This window comes from Gopherus evgoodei, chromosome 8, assembly GCF_007399415.2.
Source record: "Gopherus evgoodei ecotype Sinaloan lineage chromosome 8, rGopEvg1_v1.p, whole genome shotgun sequence".
Classification (NCBI taxonomy): Eukaryota; Metazoa; Chordata; order Testudines; family Testudinidae; genus Gopherus; species Gopherus evgoodei.
Window position 1 is genome coordinate 48,057,262 of NC_044329.1, and position 12,026 is coordinate 48,069,287.

Consider the following 12,026-nt stretch of genomic DNA (forward strand, 5'->3'; position numbering starts at 1 on the left):
CCCCTCTCCCACCATACACACACAAAAAATGTTCTGAGGGCCTCTAAAAGAATGATACAATATCCTCTATAATACAGTGAGTCAAGTTTAAAATCAAGATTTACTTTAAGCAGCATAATGTTGGTTACAAGTAGCTATTTTACCAGAACTTCTGAAAACGTTAAACATAAATACCCATAATTTTGACCTCCAAAGTCTTTCATTTGGAGGGGATATTAACTGTTTACGATACTTCTAATCTACCAGATGATGGATTTTGCACTGAGTTTCAATAGAATTTAAAGTATTACTCAGTTTTCGGAGGTATCCCTCATTCATGCAGTTAATGCTTGACAGACTTGTCATAAAATAGCCAGTTGTTTGCATATGTTAGAAATAGGTGTTAGAAACATTTTATAAAATCTAAACCTTAAGTTGTCAAAACGTGAGCCACTGAATGGTACTAGATTTGCAAACATTACACAGTGCTTGCACAAGACAAAATCAAAACAATTTTTTTCAAATATAATCTTAAATTCCTTGGAAATACTCTGGCACCACTTAAACTTCAAAACTAAGTAGTGCTATAGAGCCACAGGATAAGACTAGATATACACAAGTAAGTATGACCGACAACTGCGTGCAAACTCAATCAACTTTGCATATTTGGGGTACACACATTGGTCCCCCTGGAAATGTGACTGGTCTTACAGGTTTCAGCTAGTCAGAGATGAGCCATAAGCCATCATTAGCAAACAGGCTATTTTGTTTGTCTGCTCTCTAAATGCTGTAATTATTTGGCTCTCTATGAAAGCGCTATGACCTCTGACTTTTTCCGATGAAAAACAGCAGATACTCATATTACTTAACTGTTATGTAGGGTGTTGCTTCTATTATCACTAGAGCAGAGGTTCTCAAACTGGGGGTTGGGACCACTCTGGGAGTTGTGAGGTTATTACAACGGCCGGGGGGGGGGGGGGGGGGGGGGGGGAAGGAGGAGGAGGAGGAGAGAAGAGGCACACAAGCTGTCAGCCTCTACTCCAAACCGGCTTTTCCTCCAGCATTTATAACAGTGTTAAATATTTTAAAAAGTGTTTTTAATTTATATTGGGGGTGGGAGTTGCACTCAGAGGTTTGCTAAGTGAAAGGAGTCACCAATACAAAAGTTTGAGAACCATTGCACTATAGAGACAGTGGTGTAGGAACACTCTTTTGCCACTTAGACTTATGTCATTAATATGCACTTGTATATCACTTGATTTTCTTGCAACGTGTGTGTCACTATGGTGGTTCTATTCTGCAAATTCTCAGTTCTAGGATCATGATCTTAAAATCTTTATTTCCCTAGGTTTAAGTATACAATGTCAGAAAAAAAACAACAGTCCATAAAATTGATAATAAAAAGAAACGCAATTTAGGAAATTTACCATGCCATAGTTTACCTGCTGAAGAGCACTGGGAGACTGAGCTGTATTATAGAAATTGCTCTGGCCAGGCTGTTGAACTTGTCCAGAATATAGACTTGAAGCCTGGGTGAGAGTAGCTCTGGCCTAGAAAGAAAGAGAGAAAGAAAGAAATATTGACAAATTGCAACAGGATACCATTAAGTTACTATCAACAACCAGGATTACTAAACGTTAAGAGCATGGCAATTTATTCTGGATTTAAAGTCAGTTCAACTGCAAAATGGCTACAGCGTAAGAAGTTGGAAAATTACAGACATTTCAATTTGTGGTGAAGCCTCCATTTCTGTTTAAAACAATCCAAACACAGGACAGTGTCTTTATTGAAAAGTCAAGTCTTTATGTCTAAGTTTCAGAGGTATCCTTAAACTACATAGTTTGTTACAAGTGAATTGGAATGCTGGGGCACAAAACAGATTGCCTGGTAAAAATGAAGAAAAGGAACCGTTAAGATTTCCTGTAACGTGGCATCAATGCTACCTAGATATTATAGAGATGACATATCAGAATACAGATGAAACACTGTATTACAAATATTTTGGGGTTTCATAAATTTCAGTTTAAATACAAATTTCAGTTAACAGATATGGATATTTGGCATCTCACCTATCCAAGATGGTTAGAGGTAGGTCTGAATAATAGAGTCCAATACACTGCACTTTATAGTATTAAGGTATCAGAAAATTCCTCCAGCATTCTTTACATCCTATCATTATTTGCTCCAATAAGTGAAACAGACCTCAACTTGAAAAAAAAAAAAAATTCTCACCTGGAGAAGATGAGTATCAATAAGCTGAGAGCCTCCTAGTCCTGAAGCTTGACCAAGCTGATGTTCATACAAGATGGGAATAGGCTGAGTGTTAGAAGTCTGTTGAAATGCAAGACTTGATTGTGCCTTGGCAAGTTCCTGGTGCTGCACTGTTGGGAAATTGTGTAAGGCTGTGCCAGACAGAACTACGGGCGATGGTTGAGACAGACCACTTTGCATAAAAGCTTGCTGTGATCTACAAAAGAATAAGTTGTGTTATTAGGCTTTAGTTTGCATTACAGATACAATATATGAGAAACTGCTTTTAAAAATTAAAATACAACATTCTTTTAATAACAGAACTAGACCTTTATCGGCATTAAAATCAGAGAGCTAGATATTCAAAATGGCTGCACACACAATCGATCCCATTGAAGACAGTGTGAGCTGCTGGGTACTGGTTCTGAATGTATTGTAAGTCAACTAAACTTCATATCTGAAAAAATATTTTGTAAGTTATTTTAATTTCTTTAGTACTGAAGTATATTAAACTATTTTAAATTACACAGAAGAAATGTTTAAATTAATTGCACTGCCACATGTGAGATTGGTCTGCTTCCAGTTCTTAGTCTTTGTCCTGTAGCATCAGGCAGAGGGAAGTATAACAGAGTTTAGTAGCAGCACCTGAGCATGAAAAAGTGTTTTGTTCTCTTGACCACAGATGACCCTAAGTACATTAATTCTTTGACTCCATAATACTTACCCGCTTAGTCACTGGGTATCAATGGGTATTTTTAACAATGAATGTTTGGTATTATCTGAGACATTGACTGCTGGGAACAAGGTCCTTAATATTTAAATTGATATTTGGTTTCCTTACACATTCTCCCCATACTACTCATTTTGGGTTTTTACACAGGAATACAGCAAAGCACTACCTAAAAGCCTCTCTCAGACAGCAGTCAAAGATTAGAGGATGCTTTTTTAGCTCATCTGGAAAAATCTGCCTTAGTTCTAGGAACAGGAGGGAGTCTCACTGTTATGAGCAGCATAGGATCTGCTGAATAGGAGTTCATCTCTTGTGCATACGGGGCTCAACTCAGCTTCATTAAAGTCAATATAAAAGACTCCCAATGAAATGCTTAGGAGAGGCAGGAGACTGAGTTGTGAATGAAAGGATTTGTGGACACTGGATGTTAGTGTAATCTTTCAGATCTACTCTACAGAGTCTACCACCAATAGCCACCATCTGATGTTGATCACAACAGCACCCAAAGTTCTTTTGATTAAACTATGTACGTGAAGGCTACCTCTTTCAATTTCCATGAAAGTTTTCAACAACATTCTGCTTGGCACAGAATTAATGACATTTTTGAATATGTGGATTTTTTGAGAGGAGCAAAAAGGGTGAGAAGATAAAATGTCTAATGAACTCTGGCTGGTAAGTTAACTAGGGGGAGACCACAGTATTTCTAACAAGTAGCAGGTTTTATTTTTGTAGGTCTTCAACTGGTCCCTAAGCTTTGTAGCTCATTTTAAGTCAGATCTCTGTTACTGGATCTCAAGCCTGAATTCACAAACTAACAAGGATTTTAAGAGTTGCTATTAGGCTTCAATATTGGTCTGAAAAGGTGGGGAGTGGTGAAAGAAAGAAATACTACAATGGACTGATCTCATTTGTTGCTTTTTCTTACTTAAGCAAAAACATTTACCTATACGGTTGTAAGGAGGAGTTGAACAATTCCTGAGCCTGGGAAACAGCAGGTGCCGCTCCTAAACTCAGTTGGGCTTGGTGTTGTCCTTGTAGAGGTGCATAGATGGGGATGGGAATCTGCTGAACTGAAGTGGGCTGTAACAAAAATAAATAATTAAATATCCAAGTGTAGGAACGGTCACACAAAAATCCTGGTAACTGAAAATTTCCTAGTCAAAACCCTTAAGGGAAAACATGCCTGTACCTAACGTGCAATGGGACTGATAAAGGAATTAAAAAAGACTAAAAAGTAGTTGCACATTAAACACAAAGGTTATAAAGTGAACACACAACTTTCTAAATGCAAAGTTAACTTTACTGAAGAGTTGACAGATTTCCATTTCCAAATAAGCTTAGAAAGATATTACAGTTCACTTCTTACTGAGGCAATGAACATGGCTATTTAAAGTGAATGTCCATCTAAAATTGTTATGACCAAACTTTATAGACATTTGATTCTGATGACCAACAATAAAACAGAAAAAAATCCCAACAATCATGCTCAAGGAATTCAGAACCATTATGAATGTGCAGTTGCTGTAATATAGTAGCAAATGAGAAGTCAGAGTTTATGATAATGATAGCTGAGCAAACTATCTGTAGTACATTTATTAAATGTAGGCCTGTGGTGGGGCAGCTACCCTGGGCTGCAACTGGAAAAGCCGGGCTGATTAAGGAAGCATCGATCAGGGCCCAGCTGGCCCTTATAACAGAGCAGTAGGCCAGGAGCTGGGAGGAGTCTCTCTCACTGGAGAGAAAAGGACCTGGTTGCCTGGGGTCTGAGCAGGGTACCTGACGCTGAGCAGTACTGGGGAAGAGAAGAGGGAACTAGGGAGCTCCGGCCTAGTGAAATCCCAGGCTACAGGCCTTGCTAAAAGGTCCAAAGATTGCCTGAGGTGGTGCAGTGCTGGGGAAGGGCAGAGGGAGCGGGAGAGCTCCAGCCTAGCAACTCCCCAGGCCGAAGGCCTTGGCAAAGCCCAAGCAGGTACTAGGGTTGCAAAGGTGCAGCCCAGGGTTAGGAAAGGCAGCAGGTCCAAACCCTCCTTGCCAATGATGAGTGGTTTATAGACTGCAGTCTGCCCCAGGGAGCAGGGGCTAGATGATCACTGGCAGCAGCCACTGAGGCAAGGTGGGGATAGGGGGTGGGGGACTTCCCTGGGAAGGGAGACTCAGAGACGGAGGGGTTACTGCTGCTGGGACAGAACCCTGACTTAGAGGGGCACTGGGGTCTGGGAGGGACTCAGGGCCAGCGGCAGGCGAGACACAGGCCTGCAGAGGACACACTGTGCTGGAAGAGTTAATTCTCTAGATGACTAGCAGGAGGCACTGCATGGGCGAGTCCTCACCCCGTCACAAGGCATTCAGTTGTTACTTTTCACAAGTTACTTTTTTAATAATTGGCAAACGTTTTAGTCTATGGACTACATGCTACAATCTTAATACTTGATCTTTATTACTCATACTCTGAGCAACTTTAGTAAGATAATCCATGTGACTTGTGCACTAATATTTTATAAACCACTGTAAGTCACTTGGACTTGATTCTCTCAGGCAGATGGATGGAGTACTTTAGAAAGTTAGCAGGAGATAAATCTAGGAGATCTAAAACACTTTTCAACCTTTTCCTTTACTCTCTTCTACAAGAGCTTTATATTTTTGGCCTATATGGGGAATCCCAGATTTAAAAACACCTAGATTCCTTCCTGATAGAAACTGACCATCACAAACAAGATTTATTGACTATTTACAGCAAAGTTCACATTCAGTTTTCTTGTTACATACATGAGAATTACTGCATTCATGTGCATAGGTTTTCTTTGTGGAGAAAGTTGGTACACTTCCTTAACTAGTTCACTTATTAAACTTCCTCAGTACCAAACTTTTGGCCGTGGCTTTCAGGAACATTGTTCCATTGTTGTGTAATAAGCAGTGTTCCATTATAAAAAATTAATAGTCCATAGAATAGGAACGCTAAGATAGCAGACAGACACAACAAGACCTAATGACTGGAAGTCAATTTAGAAGAATTCAAACTGGGAATAAGAACTTTACAATGACAAGAGGGGAAATCAACCACTGGAACAAGTTACAAAAGGAGCTGGCTAATTTATCAATCTGAATTCTTTAAAGAGAGGCTGGACTGCTTTCTAGATCGGGGAAGGCAACGTATGGCAGGTATGCCGAAGGCGGCATGCGAGCTGTTTTAGCGGCACTCACACTGCCTGGGTCACGATGTCTGGAGGGGCTCTGCATTTTAACTTCATTTTAAATGAAGTTTCCTTAAACAGTTTAAAAACCTTATTTACTTTACATACAATAGTTTAGTTCTATATTATAGACTTATGGAAAGATCTAAAAATGTGAAAATGTATTACTGGCACACAAAACCTTAAATTATAGTGAATAAATGAAGACTCGGCACATCACTTCTGAAAGATTGCCATCCCCTGTTCTAAACGATATGTTCTGATTCACCCACAAGTCACTGGACTCATTAGTATTCTTCCCTTCTATTACATATGCACACAACTTCCTCAACTGCAGGAAGAAAAACAAGTGAGCACTTCTGGTGTGAACATAGACTCCTGTATGAAGCAATATATTTCTGAGAATGCGGGCTTCTACTGGAATACTGCTATAAAGAAATCTTTGTTCACATGAATGTTGACTGAAAGACCATAAAAGTCTGTGTACATGGTCAAACTGAACTATGATAGATTGGGAATGCAATGTAATGCAATTTAGCATTTACAGAGCTCTCTCTCCCCCCTGCAACTATCAGCTCCACTCAAGTTATAACAGCTTTACAATGAAGGTCCAGTAAGATGAATCCTCAAATACCTGAGAAAGTCCTGGTTGAAAACCTTGCTGTTGAGCCAGGGAAGGTGGAGCAAGACGTGCATGTTGAGTGCTGAATAAGTGGCTTGTGTCCATGTAGAAAGCTGGGATCTGAGCTGCAGGACCGCAGGAAAATATGAAAATTAGTGTCTGAATTTAAAACATTTTCCTTCTGGGCAGATTTCCACATAGTGTTGGAACTGCAGCCAGAGAGGAAGTTTTCTATTTCATATTTACAAGTTAGATTAACTATTTGCCTGACTGTTAGCATCGGGGGTAGAGATTTGGAGTGGGAAGAGATTTTCAGTAAGCTAGCGAACAGGAGAGTTTTGTGAGGGAGTTCTCCAGGTGAAGGAGGAGCAACTACATGACTCTTGGGGTGAGTCTGTTGTGTGTTTGCACGCTTTAAGTTTATAGTGTGGTCTGTTTGGGAACTGTGTGCTGAGCCTAGCAGCCTGCCATCCTTGGATCCCTAATCCCTTCAGAATCCCTTGACAAGGGGGCAGAGTCACGGAAAACAGGGATTTAAAAAGCCAGCTCGTAAGTGACCGAAGGAGCTAGTGAACAAGAGCAAAAAATGAGAGTTTTAAAAGGGAGTTTAGAGAGGGAACATGAAATCAAGATACACCTTATAAACATCCTCTAAACTTGGGCCAATAAAGCTTGCTCCCCCACAAACCGCTCCCAAACAAAACATAGGAAAAAACCATGCAAGAGTACAAAGAATGCAGGTAGCAGTCCAGCAGCAGAGTGGGCTATCCAGTATATTGCCCTGAAGGCAGCAGGTACGATTACCTGCATTATGGGCAAGTGGCATTGGCATGCATTTGGTGTAAGCAGCTCCTGGCTCACAGAGATCAAGTACAGGCTCTTGAGACCACAGTGGCTGAACTGGGGGATTGGATTATTAGAAATATTGACAGTTGGGCTTTTGATGGAAGAAGTGCATGGTGAATTGCTTGCAGGACATGAAGGCTGCAGATCTCTAGAGACATCTAGACAGAAGAATGGGCAGTGCTGGGGAGGAGATGGTAGTCATGCTACATCTACATACCAGTGACATAGGGAAAGGTAGGAGAGAGGTCCTGGAGGCCATATTTAGGCCATAGTTGCATTCTCTGAAATTCTAGTTCTATGCCCAGGGCCAGTTAGACAGAACTGTAGTATCTCAGTGCGTGGATAAAACAATAGTGTTAGGAGGAGGGATTCAGGCTTATTAGGAACAAGGGAACTTTTGGGGAAAGGAAGAGCACATATAGGAAGGATGGGCTCCACCTAAACCAGAACAGAATCAGACTGCTGACATGTGAAATTTAAGATTGTAGAGAATTTTCTAAACTAAGGACTGGGTGAAAGCTGACAGGTACAAAGGAGCACACGATTCAGACAGACACATCCTTTAGAGCAGGATTTATTAAAGGGGATTTTGTATATTCCAGTAAAGAGGAGAGGAGAGAAGTTGATAAAGGACAAGTAGGAGCTGAAAATAACAGTCAATGAAGAAGACCCATTCAATTACACACCTTGAAGGCAAACACCAAATATTAACAAATTTTATAAGTGCTTGTACACAAATGCTAGAAGTCTAAATATTAAGATGGATGAACTTGACTATCTGATATCAAGTGAGGATACGGACATAATGTGACCAGCAGAAATTTGCAGAACGATGATAATTAACGGGACATGGTAACATCAGGGGACAATATATATACAAAGGACAGAGCAGGTTGGTGGGGGAGTGTGTGTACTGTGTACAAAAGAAAGCAGGGTCAACTAGAATAAAAAACGTTGGTGAATCGAACTGCACCATGCTTGAATAAATTCCATGCTTGAATCATAAGAATATAGCAGTAGGAATATATTGCCAACTCCCTGTCCAGGATGGTGACAGTGACTGTGAAATGCTAAGAGAGATTAGAGAGGTTACAAAAACAGTAAACTGAGTAATAATGGTGGATTTCAACTATCCACATATTGACCGGGAACACATCACTTCAGGATGAGATGCAGAGATAAAATTTCTAGACACTATTAATGACTATTTCTTGGAGCAGCTAGTCCTGGAACCCACAAAGAGAGGCAATTTTTAATTTGGTCCTAAGTAGTACACAGGATCTGGTTCAAGAGGTGAATATAGCTGAACTGCTCAGAAAGAACAACTGTCATGTAATTAAATCTAACTTCCTTATAGGGGGAAAAATACCAAAGAAACCAACCACAATAGCATTTAACTTCCAAAAGGGGAACTACACCAAAATGAAGAGGCTAGTTACACAAACATTAAAAGGAACAGCCATAAGAGTGAAATGCCTGCAAGCTAAAAAATTTTAACACACAATAGAGGCTCAAACTAAAGGTAAACCTCAAATAAAAAAATAAAAAAAATCAAAAAAAAAAAAATCAGAGGAACAAAAAATGCCACCATGGTTAAAAAAAGAGTAAAACAGGCAGTCAAGTGTAAAAGTAAATAGGGCAGGACAAAAAAGAATTTGAAGGGCAACTAGCAAGAGACTCAGGGTATGGCTACATTTGGAATTTCAAAGCGCTGAAGTGTGAGTGTAGTCAGAGCGGCAGCGCTGGGAGAGAGCTCTCCCAGCGCTGCATGTAAACCACATCCCTTACGGGTGTAGCGTGCACTGCTCAGAAGACAGGACACTGGGCTAGATGGACCACTGGTCTGAACCACTATGGTATTCTTATGTACAAGTGGAAGGTGGGCCTCACCTGCCCTTTGAGCTTTTGCATATTTATAAATTGAGCACATACATCTTGAATCTCATGACATTTACTGGTATGGTAAATTCTGGACAGACCTCTAAATGCCCTATTCTAGAACTAAGCATTGTGTGAAGAACATATTAATGTATGCAATTTAAAGGAAAAAAACCCATGTAGTTTCTTTATAGTTAGAAAAAGGTATCACTGAAGAGAGAGACTGCTGCAATAGTTTATAAAATTAGATTAAAACCAGAGATGACTAAATTTAAAGAAATACAGATTTAAAATTAAAAAATGCAAAGCAGGTTACAGAAAAAGGGATTAATACAAAGATAGAATATGGAGAAGATACAAACTTGTTTTATTTAGTGGAAGTTTCTTTTGAAGGATGTTGGTCAATATAACACCATTCTATACCCATATAGTGCAGAGCTTGACCACAAAATATGCACAAGGTAATATTAGGGTATAAGTAGGTATGTAACCTGCCCTCCAGTCATTCTGTTTTTGCTGCAGGTGGTAAAAATGGAACGTAGAGTATGTAATAACTCAGAAGCATATCACTAATTTCAGAGATAATTTCATCTGAGTTGTACTAGGTTTTTTTTTTGTTTTAAAAGTGCTACCAACCTGTTTTACTGAACTTCAAAGAAAACGAAGAACTAGCTAACACCTTTCCCTTCCAATCTCATAAACACTATTACCTGCTGCAGACTGAGACACATAGACCTGTGGACTCTGCTGCTGCTGGGCAATGAGGGATGGCATGCAGCTAAGCTGGGAGAAGTGACTGGCAGAAGCAAGGCTGTTTGTCTGCAACTGCTGTGGTTTCACTTTACAGATATTAGGAGGATCTGAGGTGGCTGTAGACTTTGTACTCAGTGAAGAGGTAGTGTATGTTCCAGCTCCTGGATTGGGGGAAAAAAAAACATGTATCAAACAGTTTATTTAAAATGATCATTCAAAAACTTATGTTTGAGTAGGTCTGACAAAACATTGGAAGCATCGACTACCACAGGCAAGGGCGAACAATAAAAAAGTACTTATAGGGATGGCTGTGTGGCTGGGGTGCCTGAATCTTAATATTTCTTAAAACATGATTGCACTTTGTTCCAGTTATCCAGAGAATATCAGTTTACCATAGTAAGAAACCTTTTTCAGTCACCTCAGCTGGAATTGGAGTACATATTCCCTTTAAAGGCCACATATAAGAGGATTTAACTGGATATCAAATTTTAATTGTTTACCACTTTTGTAAGCTATAGTGGGAGTCAAACACTTTCCCATTAATGTTTGTGCGTAACAGTAGTGAAACCTGTGTTATCTGAAACTCTTGTGCGATACTCTCATATTATGCATGTTTATATAGTGTCTACTACAAAGAGGCCTCAGTCAGCACTACTGAAAAACAAAATCTGGAGATTTTCAGACAACTATGGGAACTGAGTAGCTGCCACAGCTACTGGTTTCCACAAGGTCAGCAGCATGAAGACTACAAGGAGGGGGAGAGCAGCTATATTATACACAAAAAATTCTGTGCAGCCAGCTGAAGATGAAGGTGGGTAAGAGGAGCTTCCAAAACAGTATCTTCCGGATCTACCCTACTGGAAAAGGGAAATAAGAAAACCCCCTCTCTCGAGCTGGCTATGCAGTAAAATCATAAGGGAAACATCAGACCTCCCAATAAGAGGATTTTGGTAAATTGTAGCTTGCACCGAACAGACTAGAACCCAATATTTAATCTCAAAGAAAGCGATGAGGTTGGCATGATAAAAGGGTTACACAAGTAAACTGGATAAAGGGCGTGATGCAACACATAAGACGCAATCTAAAGAGTTATACCTGATAACGAAGTTGTAGGTGTAACTGATGCCACAGGAATAGGAGGCATTGATGCACTTGAGAAAGAGCTGTAAGTGCCACTACTTGGTCCACTGCTACTGCTTCCATTGTTACCTCCAGTTATGGGAGATGCCGTTGAGGTTATTGGAGAACTCTTTTCCCCCACATTTGGAGAATTCTCCCATGCTTTACGTGCAGACTCCATCTATTTAGGAAAACAAAAGGAAGTTTTTTCTTTTTTTAAAAGAGAAACAGGTTAGCTATTTAGAACATTTTATCTCTTCGGGGTTAGTCCTTCAGTTAACAATTCATTATAGTTAAAAAGGAAGTACAGGCTACCTGCGAGCCTCCTTGCTTAACATTTGATCGTTATGATTGCACAATGCGATGTGTTCATGCAAAAAACTTATAGCCCTAAGTGGGAGCTTCCAAATAGCTCCAACTGACAAAGTAATCAACCATTTTAAATTTTCAGTATCCAAGATTAAATTTGCTCACATTGAGTTGTGTTCCTCCCCTCCCTACAAGGGGAGTGGGAGTAAGGGAAATATATTGTTTCATACACGCTTAAAATACCATAAAAATAGGTTCTAAAATAAAAACATTAAATCGCTTTAGAATTAAATGGTTTTGATAAGTCATTGGTGCAAAAAGGTAAGAAAGCGTTTCTGAGATTGGACAT

The 12,026-nt window shown here is 39.8% G+C and overlaps 1 protein-coding gene across 12 annotated transcripts in view; it reads right to left on the minus strand.

Moving 5' to 3' along the window:
* PRRC2C (proline rich coiled-coil 2C) overlaps positions 1–12,026 on the minus strand; it is a 135,368-nt gene that overhangs the window by 22,752 nt on the left and 100,590 nt on the right. For 8 of the 12 annotated variants that reach the window (XM_030572541.1, XM_030572540.1, XM_030572548.1 and 5 more), the window contains 6 exons: positions 11,345–11,549; positions 10,207–10,410; positions 6,785–6,897; positions 3,903–4,039; positions 2,212–2,446; positions 1,407–1,529 (listed from right to left, as the gene is read on the minus strand). In XM_030572541.1, coding sequence (XP_030428401.1) covers positions 1,407–1,529; positions 2,212–2,446; positions 3,903–4,039; positions 6,785–6,897; positions 10,207–10,410; positions 11,345–11,549 — 1,017 coding nt within the window. The remainder of the gene's footprint in view (positions 1–1,406; positions 1,530–2,211; positions 2,447–3,902; positions 4,040–6,784; positions 6,898–10,206; positions 10,411–11,344; positions 11,550–12,026) is intronic. The other 4 variants (XM_030572550.1, XM_030572551.1, XM_030572547.1 and 1 more) reach the window with 1 other exon arrangement.